Below are 16,776 nucleotides of genomic sequence, written 5' to 3' on the forward strand. Positions count from 1 at the left end.
ACAAGAAGTCTTAAGTTTCACTATTTTGAACGGCGCTCCCATATGGGGTGAGGCCACAAAAATCCAGGGGTACAGGAGAGGGATCAAGAGGTCTCTGCGAAACCGCGCGCTCCGAGTAATATTAGTGTTCCGCACCATACCTAAGGTTGACATAGCTATTGCGAGAACATTCCCGGATGGAGTTCTGGTCGATGTTCTCGGCTATTGAAAATGCCACCTGCGAATACAACCTTTAAAAATGAATTAATTTTGAGACTCCAGACTAATTTGAGACTGAATTCGTTGCCACAAAAAAGGTGGCGTTTTTGCGTCAAAGCCTTGTCATATTTGAGGATTTGCCGATAATGCGTCAGGGCTTAAATATGGTGAAAGCCATTTCAAGTGCCTTGCTAAGCGTGGACTTGTATCAGAGTTTAAGGTCACGTATAGCGAGCTGGTCGAACTGGATCTCGCGGAGCATCCGAATTAACTTTAATGACTTGGCGAGGAAAATTAGGTTTGCTTTCTGCCCGGCCACTATACGGTAATTAACGGTATCCCCTCTAAATATCCGGAGCAAGATTTATGTTGTATCTTTCAGACGTTGGCGCTTTTTTCGCTTAAATTTACAGCGGAGGCTTTTGAAGGGCTTGAGTTCCGGTCGATGTATCGCCGGCGGTCCGGCTTGCGTGTTATAACGTAAGAAATAGTTCACTTACTGGAATTGACTGAGATAAATATGGTGTGGCTTTGGATCCCTTAAATAGGAGATTTAGCAACCTCCGTCATTTTTTCAAGCGCATGTCAACGAAATTTTGAATTTGGAATCAGTCAATGGCTCATCCTTCAAAAGACTCCGGAAACTATCCGATAAATTCAATGGGCTCCACTAAGTAAATTGCCGGATACATCATTGCTCAAGCTAAATGGAACTAGCTGAAGGCGGAGCCGGAGAGGATGAACTGCATTCCGACGTGGGATTCGATGGAAAATTTCCTAATGCCGAGTGCATTATTTGTTTAATGTGAAGTGATTTTGTTTGTATGTGCTATGTAAAATTATTATTTTTTTTTTTTTTACCGGTGTTTCAGAATTTTGGCAATGGCTCGTGCACCAGCTAGCTTTCCTGAATTTATTATAAGGCTTAGAGGCCTAGACGACCGAGGAGCGCCATTTATTTATTAAACTAACAGGAATTAACAAGGAAATTTAAAATAATTTTTTTTAAACTTAAGGGACAGGAAAGAGAGAGGGTAGAGACTATTGTAGTTTGAACATAAGACTCAAAGAGGGTCTAGAATAATAGAATAAAGTTTCTAGTCCTACTATTAGGAAAATTGAAATTTAAGCGTGTTAGTAAATGCTGGCTATATACATCACCATTGAGGCCCCAGTCATAGTGACGATATAAGTTTTTAGAATTTGTGGCCGAAGAAAGGTGGAAGGTGGGTCAGTGGTTCTAATATGTGAAAGTTTCACTCCCACTAGTTTTTAAATTTTTTTCGTTATGGTACTAGGCTGATGTTCTTGGACGAAAATGTTATCTGGCCAAACTGGGCTTTGATGTTTTTTTTTGGTTGCTCTGATTGCGTAATTGGTTGCTTAACCTTAGACCTTTTGCAAGGTGTTTAGGGTGCAACAGTAGCTTGGAACATTACTTTTCCGTCTCTTCTGCGATCACTTCTTGATCTATTAGAATGTTTTAGTCGCGATGTATGAATTCCTTGCGAACATACTATGGTGCCCCTGTGTTTGTTCTCAAGATCTTCGTCGAGCCCGCTGGACTATGTCAATATTGCTATTGCTGGCGTTCCCTGATACCTGGAAGCCGTACATTCCGTACTTATAGGTTTTAGTACCGAGTTATACAGCCGGACTTTTTATTCGAGGCTTATTAATGCTGCTGGCTTTTAGATTTAGGTTTGTTCTTTTGGCTTCAATGTGCCGGTGCATGCGGGAGTAGAGTATTATTTAACGTAAGTTTTGCATGTTTAATGTAAACGTTACGTGCTTGCATTTTGTTCCTTCACTTTAATTTGAAAACCTGATTTATTTTTCAACATCGACCAGATGAAGAGCTAGCTGCGCAGTTGCTTGTATCGGGTATTTTGAGCGGTTAAGAATTTGCTTTATCATCAGCAAACGTAGATGTTGTTAGTCGTGTGCTTGTCGGGATGTCCGCTGTGTAGAGGATATATGCTGTTGGCCCTAGCACGCTACCTTGAGGAACTCCAACTCCAATTGTGAAATTATTAGCAACGCTGCTGCATCCACAGCAAATTTTCTGTCGTATAGGCTTGTTCTGTCGTAAAACTCAAAAGCTTGTTGGTGTTGTAGGGGAGCATTGTCTTGATCTTGAACATTAGATCTTCTAGCCAATCTCTATTAAATGCTTGAAAGACATCTAAAAATATTGCATTACAGTACTTCGAACGCGTTCCTAATTTCTGATGTTATGTGATGCTACCATTATTATAATTAACTTATTTCATTGAAGCTCACTGGAAAGACGCCAATTTTTGCGATGGCACTGAAAAGCAGGGTGATAGTGCAAACGGCGCAATGTGGAAGTTCAATGATCATTTTGGGAGTTATGAGGTTGCAGTCTAGGGATTTTTTCGGATTTAGTTGATTTTTTATGATGTTAGCGATTTTGTTAAGACGAAACTCAATTGGCTCAAGTTGAAGCTGAGGCTCATATTGTAAAAGTAAACGCACTAGTAGCAGGATTTGGTTGGGAGACTTTTTTGAGGTCGTGGGCAAACATGTCTGCATCGCTGTACGCCCAGCTGCCTGTGGGATTTCAAACCGTGTATGTGTTGATTGGTCTTCTTTTGGTTGCATTGTGTATATATAGTAGATGTTTATATATAGATGTTTAAGCTTGAGCTGGAGAGACGAGTACAAACTCCAGTGAATCTGTCTACGTTGGCTTCATCGTTGGGATGAGGACTTAGCTCAATGTGTGGTTTCTGTACTTAACCCAGTTGGTTTTCTGTGAGGTCAATTTTAATGATTGTTCCACTGTTCCTGGATGTCTGCGTAGGATAAAAAAGACAGGCGAGTGATCAGATGGGGCTAAGAAAGGCATTCGGCGCAGATTTTTGGAAATTTTTTTGGTAATTACAGAATGTTTTTGGTTCTGCCGGCCAGAATGTTGGAGTGCAAGAAGAAACGTAGTCGAGCTTGCTCTTGGTTTTGATAATTGTATTATAGAGCTGTTTTTCTTTTGAAGTTACGAGACGAGATCCCCAGTGTGTGGGCTTGGCATTGAAGTCTCCTGCTGTTATAAAGTGGTCTCCTAATGAGTTTAAAAACTGCATAAACTCATCTTCAGGTATGGTGAAGCAAGGGTGCAATCTCTGGAGTATCTCAGTTTGGAGGGCAAATTGAGAAACAAATATATTTTTCGATGGAGTAAGGCTACCTAAAACCCTTATGGGTTTTGGTGTGACAGGTACGAAAACTGCAGCATCAGTAAGTACCGGTGTCCGGACTGTGGTTTACCCTGTTGGGTGACTCCAACGGGAGTTTCATTCACTTGGACCCGTGGTATCACTTGAAAGGATGTCAGGGAGGACAAATAAAACAATTAGTCATTTGCACTGAGAAATTCGGACGGCGAATTGTTCTCAGTTCTAGCCCTAGGGGTGGTCAGAGATATGAGCGGCTGCGTTATTGTCGGGTGAGCAGGCTGAGGTGGATCACAAACAGCGGATTTAGCTGCTGAAGGTCGCTTAACTGGTGTCAAACGCGCAGAGCTGGTCATTGATTTTTCGAAAACCAGGGATCATAAATTTAATGGCGTACTTAGTCTGTCTTATGAACAACTTCATTTGGTCCTGAACAACACGACAATTATCGCAACAAAAATGGAAACCAGAGCTACGGGAAATGGCATCCGAAAATAAGAAAGTGAACCCGGAACACCTGGCGTGTTAAAAATATAAATAATATATAAGAAGTTTAAGAACAATGAACCTTAAACCATTGTTCCAAATATTGCAGGCAAATGAAAATTTCAGAAATAGAGATAAAAACCTCTATTGCTCAAAAAAAAAAAGAAAAGAAGAAGAAAAAGCTGGACTATACAGATGTCGAACTACACTGTTCATGCAACTCCTATTGTGAACCCTTGAATTTGTCATCCCTACAGAATAAAATATATGCTTATATACCCTACTGAAGGGACGACAGAAGCTTTAATTCGCAGTCAGATCTGGGTTCGGATCTGGGAACAACCAGAGGTTACTGAAGCCGTTTAAGGATGACGTCCATGAGTCAGTGAAGTCGTTGTTGATTCTCCCCTGTAATGTAAATGCAATAATTGCGTTGCAGCTATAACTGATCGGAGCTACTTATACGAAGCTAGCTCAACAGCAATAATGAAGCATAACCGTAGAAAGCTCGTCACATTAAGCCTTTGCTGTCGGCGAAGGCAAAAAAGCATTTGGGTAACCCTACTCTGATGGAGGACCTTTTTCTCATGGATTCCAATTAATAAAAGGAAGCAGTGGGCAAGGCATGTTAGAACTACTAAGCCCTTTCCGACTATTTTGGACTTAAGTTCGTGGCTGACGGGCTTACCTCATTTGGTCTGCGAGGTAGCAAATACTGATGAAAAGGAGCCAAGGCGTCAATTGCTTCATGCTAGCATCGACCGAGATCAAGAGAAGCAATGGGAGAGTTGTTCTTTTGAGTTGATATAAGCATGTCCGTCTGCCTGTTTTTACGCAAACTTGTCTCCCAGTTTTAAAGCTATCGTCGAATTTTCGAATTTTCAATGTCGTATCAATAGGGCCACAAAAATCAACACCATATATGGAGAAAGGGCGGAGAGCACAAACTCTGTCTAAGGGTAAATCTCCCATAATTTGAGACATCAGACTAGGCTTGCATACAAAGCAGCGTATGCATGATCTGACTGCAAACTTCCTGCGCATTTACGATTCATATGCGCTGTCGCAAAAGACTCACAAGTGCTCGTGGACCCATTTGAGAATTCGACTCGTGCAAGTATCGGACGCAGCTCTGAAATAATTGAGAGCGCATTGTCTACAATACTGAAAACATGGCATCGTACGAAATAGGATCCAGCCCCAGGGGATTTGTGTAAAAACGGATTTAGCTTTTGTAGAATAGGTCAATTAAACTTTTTCGGATCTTTTCTATTTCTTCTTGATACTCATGCTTTTGAACTACTTCGTCTATTTTCTTAAAGACTGCATTATATTCGACCGGTGAGGGAACAATATCATAATTCACAAATTTTTTCAATTTCCTTATAAAGCGGAACATATAAACGAATTGACTCATCCCAATGTAGCTTATTTAACCAAAGTTCCTGGAATAGGATCTTTCCTTTTATAAGTATGGAGTTTAATAAGGCAAGGGGGTCAAACAGCATCAATGTCACCGAAAGAATGTTCTGCTATGTCGCCCTTTGACCCACGACTGAAGCATTAATTTTAAATTTAAATATATCAACAGGAATGGTGCTGGCGCATTGCCATATGTAACAGTGTAGAGCTTTAACAGTTTCAAGGACTCTGACGGGTTCCTCCGCACTATCAACAGTTCGCCTATCGGCTTCATTTACCATTGCTTGGCGTTACATCCTTTTAAGTCGGCTATCAGAGCGAATCTGTTTAGCCGAAACCTAAGAACCTAACCTGTTTAGCCGGACTCATAAAACACGACTCGTAATTTGGTCGATGTGCTTTCTGCGAAGTGCGATATAAAACACACGGATGGGGTATGACAAAGTGTGGAGTAGCAAGAACATCATTGCTTGTGAGGGACATATGACCTAAGGAATCTTATTCTTGCATAAATTCCAAATACATTTTCTTTAAATTCGGATCTTGAGATAATCTTCTCTCGAGCGACAAAAAACGGCGTTTAGCTGTCTCGAACGAGTTTCCCAAAACGCTTGGATCCGATTTAAATGGAAGCCTGACTTCAAATCGACCTGAAGGCAGTACAACAGTATTTTTCTGAAAATGTTCCTTACATAAATTCTGTTCAGGTGACAAAAGCTTTTAAGAAGTTGGTACTTCTTCCAACAATCAGAATTTTTTCAAATTCAAATATCAACTCAAGCAATTCTTTTTGGCAATTCACGATAGAGACAGGCTGTTGAGGAATAGCCTTATATTTTCCCGATACTATCCATACAAGGAGAGTTTTTTGGAGAATGGGAGGGTTCGGACTTTGTTTTATTTGGCCCATGGACAACAGTTCTCAGCTCAGCTCCAATTAAAATATTTATCCTCTGAGGTTTATAAAAATAAGGCAATTTCCTTGGTAGGTCCCAATCTTTCATGTTTACTGACTGGTCAGGGTGATAACCCGAGATACTTCTCAAAATCCAAAAGTCGAACTCACTACCATTAATTGTTGACTTCACCACAGTGTGTATCTTTTTCTTAACCTGGGAATTAGCTTGACCAATTCCAAGCAAGTTGAAACTCGATTCCTCCCTACGTATCTGTAAGCGTTGAGCAAGATCTTCAGTAATGAAGTTCATTTGTTACGCAGAGTCAAGTAATGCTCGGGCCAACATGTACGCCCCATTTTTAGTTCTAACGCTTACGATCGAGGTCGCTAACAAAACCCTTTCTAGGGAAGACGCATGCAAAGCATGTGACGGTTAAGGACCATAAAGATTTAGCGCTGGAAATGGATTTTCATTTGGTGGTGGTAACGCTAAGTTATTTTCAATCACAGTAAATCGGTGCATAAGTTTGTGGTGCGATCTTGCACAAATCTGTTACCTAGTCGATTTACACTTTGCAACCGTGTGACTTTTTCGCAGACAATTTAAACATAGTGAGGCTGACGTTACAAACTCAATCCACGAATTAAAGCAAGGCGAGCGAACGGATTGCACTGAGCAAGGCTATCCGCTGGTCACTGGAACTACTCTACTCAAAACTAAATAAATAATCATTGAGTTTGCAATTTTGGTGTCATCTTCTATTCCTTCCATTGCGCTTAATTTTTTGATTTACACACTCCACACTATTACTCCCACGCGCTAGTAAAATTGCACTGACTTGTTTTGGGAAAAACGTTATAACTTCAACAATTTTCATAATTTCTTAATGAAATTGGTCCCACATTATTCAAGATTAATGGAAAAATATTGATATGTGTCAGAAATGATACCATTTTTAATAAATAGTACCGAAAAAATGGCGAAAAACAAGACAAAAATTCAAAAGTGTCAGTTACTTGTGTACAATTTTTATCCTTTTTGTTTAAATTAATTGAAGGTCCATTTTTTTTTTTTCAATAGCTACAACATTTAACTATTGAAAAAAGTCGGAAATTTTAAAATTATGCGCTTAGGAATTTTTAGGAGCAAAAAAGTCCCGAAAAACGGTTTGTTCTAAATAAATCAATATTTTTAGGGTGTTAAAAATATTTCAAACACTGTTATGTACTATATTCGACCCAATAAACCCAATTCTACTATGTCACTTTAAAAGTTCCAAATCAGTGCCGCACTGTGTTATTCTCAGCGACATATTCGACCCTACTACTGGAGCGACAATTTGTATACCCGGTACTCATAGAGTACAAGGGTACGTTGTAGTTGTGTAAGTTTATGTATCATAGAGACCCCGACGCCATAAAGTGTATATATTTTTGATTAGCATCAACAGCCGAGTCGATTTAGCCATGTCCGTCTGTCCGTCCGTTAGTCTGTCCTAATGAAGGCGTGGATTTCAGAGTTTCAGTTTAAGTATGTTTCAAATTTTTGCCACGTCCCCTCCCGCCACCACAAATTGCAAAATTTTTGTAGCGCCAGTACTGGAAGGTTTTTTTTTAAAAACTTTTAATGCCAAGCTATTTCTATAGTTAATATATATCTAAAAACAAATTTCATCCAAATCGGCAGATTTTTGGAGGAGATTCGCATACATGAGAGCTATTTTTGGCAAAATAATACGACATGCTAAATGGGGGGGCCCATAGCCTAGTGGGTAGTGTAGCTGAACGCTAAGCGTTGGGTCGTGGGTTCGAACCCCACTCATGGCAATCATGACCTCCAAAGTTTTTCGGCTTCATTATGCTTAGTGGTCTCTTTTCCGATGCTACTAAACATGTGAGGTCGAAAAACGGTATTCCCAGATATCGACAGGTGGCAGCTCCACCTCTGGGATAGGTAGGTTGCACCTGGCTAATCACCAGATCAACCGAATAACAATTGATTAACGAAACTAATACAAGAAGAGAAGAAACCAACCACCCCCCCAACCCGTTGACGACCATTCGCATATCGAAACGGACACGAATTGGACAATGGAACGTGAGGACTTTAATGGAACCAACCAGACTGGCGCAGTTTGAAGGAGAAATGGAGAAAATGCAGATCGCAATCGCAGGCATCAGTGAGATGAGATGGAGAGGCAACGGGACAACAACAACATCAAGCGGCAATCTAGTGATGCACAGCGGGACCAATGATGGAGGCAGGAGCGGAGTCGGGATATATGTGTCCAAACAGTACAAACAGACACTAATTTCCTGGAGCCCAGTATCCGACAGAATCATCATTGCCAGATTCCGATGCAATGCTAGACACATCACCATCGTGCAGTGCTATGCCCAACAGAAGACGCCAGCGATGACATCAAAGACGACTTCTACAACGCCCTCACATCCTCACTTACTAGGATCGAAAGAGGTGACATAAAAATTCTTATGGGAGACTTCAATGCGAAAATCGGACCCAACAACAACGGATTGGAAACAACCATGGGCCGACATGGTGTTGGCACACGCAGCAATAATGGTGACAGGCTAATCGACTTATGTCAGACCTTCCAACTGGTTATTGGTGGCACTGTATTCTCCCACAAGGAAATCCATAAATACACATGGACCTCTCTGAATGGACATACTCGCAACCAAATCGACCACATGATCGACCCGCCTCCCCTTAACGTACAACGGCTGAGTGACTCCAACCTATCCACCAGAATGGCCACAACGTTGCGTGAACAGATGACAATACAACCGTTGAATCACTCATGGGAACAAACATGCTGTATACTGAGGAGCACCGCGGAGGAGATGCTTGGCACCCGACAACGCAGGCGCACGAAATGTATATCAGCGCACACTTGGGAACTTATCAGCAAACGGAACAGCCTAAAGTCGAAAGCAGATCATGACTGCAGAGCGCGCGACGAACATAAAGAGCTATGCAAGTTGGTGAAGAAATCAGCAAGAAACGACAAAAGAAAATTTCTGGAAAGGCTCGCTGAAAATGCAGAAAGCGCAGCCAACACGAACAACATACGCTCATTTTACCAGATAATTAGTCATCTGACCGGAAGCTGCCATAGGCGAACCCAACCAGTGCGGGACCCAGATGGAAGACTCCTTACTGATGATGAGGCACAACTTCAGAGATGCCGACAGCACTTTATGGAGATCAGCTGCACAGAACAACCGAGCAGCACGCAAGAAATATAACGATTAATCTCTAAAAATAAATTCAACTTAATAAGTTCAGTGAACTATTTATTTCCTATTTATAAATTTAATCGTTTAAAGTTTTCTCTGTTGCGATTTAACTATATTCTCAAACATAAGTCTCTCAATAACATATGTCCAACATCGTTGCACATTTCTTTTGTAACGTCGTCTCTTACATCCGATCTGATCGTCCCCTCTCGGCTACAGAGTGCTTCAGAGAGCCTAAATTCTTTACACGCTACTACAGTGGTCTGCAACCCGTCAAAAATGAGACTTATTCGCACAGCAAATATATGTGAATTTGGTGGATCCATCACGGGAGACTCATACCTGTCTTATTGGCTCTGCAACAACTGCTCACATATTAAATGTGCTGGAGGAGGAAACAATGGATGGATAAGTGACCTTATCAACAAGAAAATTGGCCTGACGTGGTCTTGCATCGCTTGTAGAGAAATTAAGTCAGAGATGCGGACTTTTATAAAACAGTCGAGAAATGGTTTCCTAGATGTTCGCAAGCAATTATCGGCCCTTAATGAGCAATTCCTCACTCTTGAAACTCAATTCCTTGGGCTAAAGTTGTTAAGCGAATCCCCCAGACGAAAAATTCCGAACAACAACCTGCTGACTGCTAAATTATTGAATACCCCTACATCGCATGCTGTACAAGTCGATGAATTTTCAATGGAGATCAATTATGGAATTTTCAATTATGGAGATCAGCTGCACAGAACAACCGAGCAGCACGCAAGATAAGTTCAGGAGTATTGTACCGAGCAATAACCTCAGAATATCACCCACGGCACCATTAATTAGAGAAATAAAGGATGCAATCAGGAAATTAAAACGCGATAAAGCGGCTGGAGATGACGGCATACCGGCCGAACTTCTCCAGATTAACACGCAATTAATGGCCGAAACATTTCAATCATATATGGGAAAGTGAGCGATCCCAACATTCTGGAAAAAAGGAATCATCATTAAGCTACCGAAGAAAGGAGACCTCAGTGACTGCAACAACTGGCGAGGCATTACCCTGTTGAACACAAGTTACAAGGTACTAGCCACTCTACTAAACGAACGTCTTCAGGAAAAAATAGAGCCAACAATACGAGATGAACAAGGAGGTTTCAGACCACACAGGAGCTGCGTAGACCAGGCAAACACACTACGTGCAATAACCGAACAAACTGTGGAATGGCGCTCGCCGCTGTACCTCCTGTTCATAGATTTCCAGAAGGCATTCGATTCGGTAGACAGAGCAGCGATATGGGGGGCACTTGCAAGAAAGGGAGTGCCAGTGAAAATCATAAACATAGTGAAAGCTATGTATGATGATGCTGAGCTGGCGGTACTGCACAACGGGAAATTAATGCACCCTTCCAGACGAACACAGGCGTCAAGCAAGGATGTCCTATATCACCACTTCTGTTCAACTTGGTAGTCGACGAAATTATGAGAGAAGTATGCATGAACAGACGCGGAATCACCTGGAACTTCACCCGACATCTAGAAGACTTGGATTACGCGGGTGACATATTTCTCTTGGCTCACAAATTCGAAGACATTCAAGCCAAAGCTAGGAACCTCGCGATCCGAGCCAGCGCAGTAGGCTTAAAGATCAACGCATCAAAAACGAAAGCTATGCGGATCAACAACTCCAACACAAACAACATCAAAATCGGAGATAATACCATCGACTTCGTGGACAGCTTCACCTACCTCGGTACTATCATAACATCAAATGGTGGAGTGACAAGTGATGTGGAGAACCGACTGCGCAAAGCGAGGTGTGCATTTGGAAGATACACCGAGTATGAAGAAACCAGCAGATAAACAGAAAAACAAAGCTGCGCATATTCAACTCGTGTGTAAAATCCATACTGCTATACGGATCGGAGACGTGGCTGACCACTCAAAGGATATTGATGAAGTTGCAGGCTTACATCAATAAGTGCCTAAGAATAATACTTGGGGTATTCTGGCCAGATAGAATATCCAATGAGGACTTATGGCACTGCACAGGAGAGGTCCCAATCCAGGAACAAATAAAGAAACGGAAATGGAAATGGATTGGCCACGCTCTGAGGAAGGAACCAGGAAGCATCGTAAGGATGGCTCTGGAATGGAACCCACAAGGAAGCAGAAGAGTGGATCGCCCAAAAATGACCTGGCGCCGTACAGCACTCCTAGAAATATCCCGGAAGAACATCAGCTGGGACACAATAAAGCAAACAGCGGCAAATAAAGTTAGGTGGAGACCCCTTGTAGAGGCCCTTAACTCCCGAGAGGAGTAATAAGGAAAAAAAAAAAAATTTCGTAAGGATCGGCCAACTATATCCTATAGCTGCCATATAACGGAACGATCGGAAATGGTTTTTGGTGGAAATACAAACTTTGGTATTTTTGATGATAGAAGTTTGTGTTTTTTTTTATTTATTGTAATTAATTGGTTTTATTATGTTATTCTCATAAGGATCGGACAACTATATCTGATGTTTGCGATATATATGCGGTTTTAACTACAAGGGTATATCAACTTCGGCTCTGCCCGAAGTTAGCTTTCCTTTCTTGTTTTAATATGAACACGTGTATTTGGAGGCTGGCATAACCAGCATTGTAATTGGTAAATAATAGTTGAGTATTTATTAACTTACACTTCACTTCCTAAGTAACCTTTATTTTTTTCTTTTCTTTAACAGCATCGGGAAATTTTAGAACGATTGGAAGAAGCAGAAACTGCTAATAATCACTTACTTAAGCGGCTGGACAAATTAAAAAATGCTAAGAGTGCAATTTTAAAGGATTTATAAACTTAATAAGCACAGTTCAAATGGCACAATGATTCAACCGTTGACATCACAAGAACCTTCTCATCAAGAATTGAAACGTCGCGATTAAATAATATTGACCCTTGTTTTAAAATGTGTGTGTTTTGAATACTCTGATGCCTAAATCGAAGTACCATAAAAATAAAAGATTTTGAAGCGCTATTTGCAAAAATTTTTTTAGGCAAATGTGTACATAATTACCAACCGCTTTTTCTCCCAAAATATCAATTTGATCTATTTACTAAGATATCGGCCTGTTAATTACAACGTAAGCGAAAAAAGGAAAATTTTACAGGAGAGGGTTTTTATCTTTATTTTCGCGGCCTCTTAGGCCGCTTAGATAAACGCTTAGGTTATAATTGTAAATAATAAGGTTGAAATTGGGTTATAATTCTAATTTAGCTTATTTCATGTAAAATTTTTTTATTTTTTACAGAGGTGTCTGGAAAAAAAATTAAGTGAAGCGCAGTTAAATTGATATTTTTGAGCTTGATTACACTGTGTAGGACTTTCCACGCCACGTAATACTTTAACAAAACAATATTTTTTACAAATGTCTTTCATTTTGTCCAAAAGTGTGAAACGCAGTGAAGGAGTCAACTCCTACCCTCTAAAGTATTTATATTCTTGATCAGGATCACCTCCTAAGTCGACATGAGCATGTCCGTCTGTCTGTTTCTACGTAAACTAGTCTCTCAGTTTTGATGTTATCGACTTGAAACTTAGCACACACCCCTCCTTTGCACGCAGTATAAAAATCGGAACGGCCGACTATATCCTATAGCTGCCATATAACTGAACAATCGGAAATGACCCAACATTCGTATTTTTAATGATAGAAACCTGGAACTTTGTACAGATTTTATTTTTGGTCAGTTGATCAAAAGTCAGTTGATCGACATGAAAAATTTCATAACGGTCGGCCGACTATATCTTATAGTTGCCATATAACTGAAAGATCGGAAATGGTAGTTGGCACAAATACCAACTTTGGTGTACTTGAAGATAGAAGCTTGGGAGTCATTTTTTATTTTGTAATGAATCCCTTGGGTAAGGGATATGAAACGATGCGCCCCGTTGGAACCATGTTCCGCCGGATACCGACACTCAAGCTAGTCTGTTCTAGACATGGTTTATATCCTCGGTTAAGGATGGATGCCTACCTATAAAACCGGCACCCGGTTGCATAACGCAATTCACGTCGAACCACAGCCACCACGTTGCTCCCTTAGGGGCTCAACCATAGCCAGGTCGGAACAAGTTGCGTGGTCTCTGCCTCTCGTGGTACCAGAAATTATCACAACCTCCGGTCAGGCGCCGCGCCAACAAGGAAACTACCCATTTTGATTCCGGAACAGTCACGGGTAGGTGACCGATACTTTTGACGTAGCTTCTTGGAATAGCATTTTGAAACGGCCGAAGCCAAGTCATAAGATGTAACAGTCTTATCCATCATGCTCATGGGCATGGCTTTCTCACTGCGAAGAGGCGAGGACTTTTCCTTCCTCTTCCGCAACTCGCGGCGTTCGAAGACGGCCAGCTATGTTCCCAACAATCCTTAAGGACTTGTGACAAGGCGGAGTTGAGCACCAATTCCCTAGATCCTCATCACCCGTGGTACCAGAAAAGTCCTCTGGTCAGGTTCGTGCAACTAAAACAGCACTCCTAGTTTCAGCTACAATGAAGCTCGGGGACTGATCACCACCCCGGCGGTGGGTGAAAATCCGGCAAACCCTACAAGCACCTATTCACTCTTTCCTGATTCACACACCCTAACACCCCTCGGCATCCAACACTTCGCGAGTGTTGTGGTATATTTGGAGGCGAATTAATAATTTGTCTAAATTCAATTCCAAGCATAGCACAGCTCTGCTTCTTCCCCGTCTTATCTCTATTTCTACATTTTTCCTTTGCACTCTCCAAAGCTCCCGCTTCGGCTTCCTATTTGGCACAGTGGTTCAAGGTATAGTGTTTTTTAACTTTTTATATTTTTTAATTTTGTTTTATCAATTAAAAATATGGAATTTAAACTGGTCTGTGCTATGAAGTCTTGTAACAAGACAATTTCCTCATCCCAGCCTACCATCCATTGCTGGCTATGTGAAAACGTCGTGCACGCCAAGTGTGCCGGGTTCACTGCCTCAGTCTCGGGTGCCATTTCCCGTAGGTCTGGTATTCATTATTGTTGTGAAAACTGTCGTGCTGTCCAAGGCGATATGAGGTCGTTAGAACCTAAGCGTTAGAAATCCGCTGTTTCTAATCCGCCTCAGCCTGCTCAGCCGACATTAATGCAGCCGCACATATCTCTGGCCACCCCAAGGGCTACAACTGAGAACAATTCGTCCGAATTTCTAAGGGAAAATGAGCAATTGTCCGATATGTCCGCCATGGCATCCCTTCAAGTGATGCCACAGGTCCTAGAAACCCCCGTTAGAGTCACCCAAAAGGGTATTCCACAGTCCGGACCACCGGCACCGACTGATGTTGCAGTTCTCGTACCTGCAACACCAAAACCCTTACAGGTGATTCCTCCATCGAAACATATATTTGTTTCTCGGCTTGCCCCTGATACTTCAGAGATTGATATCTCGGCTTATATCAAAGCTAAAACAAAAGCCGATATAAAGGTGGAGGACATAGCTAAATTTAAATATAATTATATACGGCGCACGTCTTCTTTCAAGATTCGTGTGCCCGCGCTGATGTTCAAGACGATTCGTTCACCCAGTTTTTGGCCAGAGAATATTTTCGTCCAAGTTGATTCCTCATTTCGGTAGACTCCACTCTTGCTTCTGAAGAGGTGAAATCCCAAGAGTTTGGTGACATTGAGTTTGTTTTGCATTAAAATAATTTTGTCCGAGAAATCTTTATACATTACATGTTCGTATATACAGCCTTCGTCTGAACCGCCCACATATTGGCACCTTTTTTCCACTATTCAATCAATTTTTAATCTTATGACTGATCGTGACCAGCTCGTCGCTGTTGGCGACATTAATATACCAGAATTAAAGTGAACCAACGTCGATAACTCACCATCTTTGTCACTTATCACTCACCATGACTTCACCGCGGGCATGCTTGACATGTCCCTAGGTTAAATTAACCATGTTAGAATATCGTTAGTTCGGCTTTTAGACTTATGTTTCGTATCTGATCCGGATGGTACCACTCTCTCCAGAGATTCCCTTATTTCAATCCCTGAAGATCCATATCACCCTACGCTTGAGGTTTCAATTGAAACCATTTTTGGTATTGATCAGGAGTTTCCTTGCGTGGCAATTAGGAATTAGCTTTACGGAAACTGCCGTAAAGCTGATTTTCACAAACTTAATAGCCTTATCGATACATATGATTGATCCGATATTCCGGCATGCACCGATCTAAATGTCACTTTAGAAAAATTGTTCCGTACTTTAAAGAAATTTTTTGACTCCTGTGTGCCATAAAAATATACGTCCGCTTCAACAAGTCCTCCTTGGTTTACAAGGTGCCTTATGAACTTAAAAAATACAAAAAATAGGCTCTTACTTAAATATAAAAAAAACCTGCATTTGTATAGATTTTTCAAGATGTCAAGATTTTTCAAAATGGAAATTCCCATGCGCGTTACTTTCTGAACCCATAAGTCCATTGTACAATATTGGATTAAAGAAAATCCAACACTTTGGAAGACTTCCGTATCCAACCGAATTGGCAAGGTTTTGGAACTAAATACGACAGCCCAATGGAGAAATGTACCTTCGGGAGGAACCCCACCTGATTGCGCCTCAAGGAGTCTTAAGACTACGGAAAGTCAAGAATATGTGGTCTTAGAACACCTTCTCCCAGACCCCTGATCAAAATCAAGAAGAAAGAAGGCAACCGACCAACGATAAATCACATGTTCAGTTGATAACTCGCTAATCACCTCTTATTTATGAAATAAAAAATTTTTACTCGTTATGGTTTACGTCCGAAGGTATGTGCATAAACTTACGCCACCCACTAGGATTTTGTTTTGTGAGCGCAAATCTAGTAGCAGAATAACGAGAAGCTTTCCACCAAGGATGGTGCAAAACGAAGCCTTTCCTCCAGAGATCAGCCGAGTCCAAGCAGAAAAATCGTTAAACCGGCCACAGCGCCCTGAACGGTCTGTGCCCGTTTTTAGACAATTTTGGGATTATACGAATCAAACTAAAAAAAAAGTTAGGGGACTAAAAAACGCCCAACAACTGTCCCAAGAAGGGACAACCCGATTGATGTACTTAAAACGCATCATTTTACCGACCTTATGACACACACCTGAATACCTTTCATGGAGATCCCGAGCTAAGCAACAATCCTTCATACATTCTGGATAGTCAATGGAAAATAAGCAGTACAAAAAATTCTACAACAATGTGTCCAATGCTTTAAACATCGCCCAAAGCCTGCCTCAAAGTTAATGAACGATAAGTCACTACTTCGCGGCAGCCCCCCTGGTCGAGCCGTT

At 41.3% G+C, this 16,776-nt stretch overlaps 2 protein-coding genes across 4 annotated transcripts in view; both read left to right on the forward strand.

The window, feature by feature from the left end:
* The window catches only part of LOC108128711 (leucine-rich repeat flightless-interacting protein 2), a 108,605-nt gene extending 96,141 nt beyond the window's left edge, over positions 1 to 12,464 (forward strand). For all 3 annotated transcript variants that reach the window (XM_043211194.2, XM_070276607.1, XM_043211193.2), the window contains one exon: positions 12,174 to 12,464. In XM_043211194.2, coding sequence (XP_043067129.1) covers positions 12,174 to 12,217 — 44 coding nt within the window. In that variant the 3' untranslated portion in view covers positions 12,218 to 12,464. The remainder of the gene's footprint in view (positions 1 to 12,173) is intronic.
* Positions 12,465 to 12,537: 73 nt separating this feature from the next.
* LOC138925686 (uncharacterized) overlaps positions 12,538 to 16,776 on the forward strand; it is a 50,249-nt gene continuing 46,010 nt past the window's right edge. The window contains exon 1 of the mRNA XM_070276608.1: positions 12,538 to 12,570. The gene's annotated coding sequence lies outside the window, so the exon portion shown is untranslated. The remainder of the gene's footprint in view (positions 12,571 to 16,776) is intronic.

Source organism: Drosophila bipectinata, chromosome XR (assembly GCF_030179905.1).
Source record: "Drosophila bipectinata strain 14024-0381.07 chromosome XR, DbipHiC1v2, whole genome shotgun sequence".
Taxonomy (NCBI): domain Eukaryota; kingdom Metazoa; phylum Arthropoda; class Insecta; order Diptera; family Drosophilidae; genus Drosophila; species Drosophila bipectinata.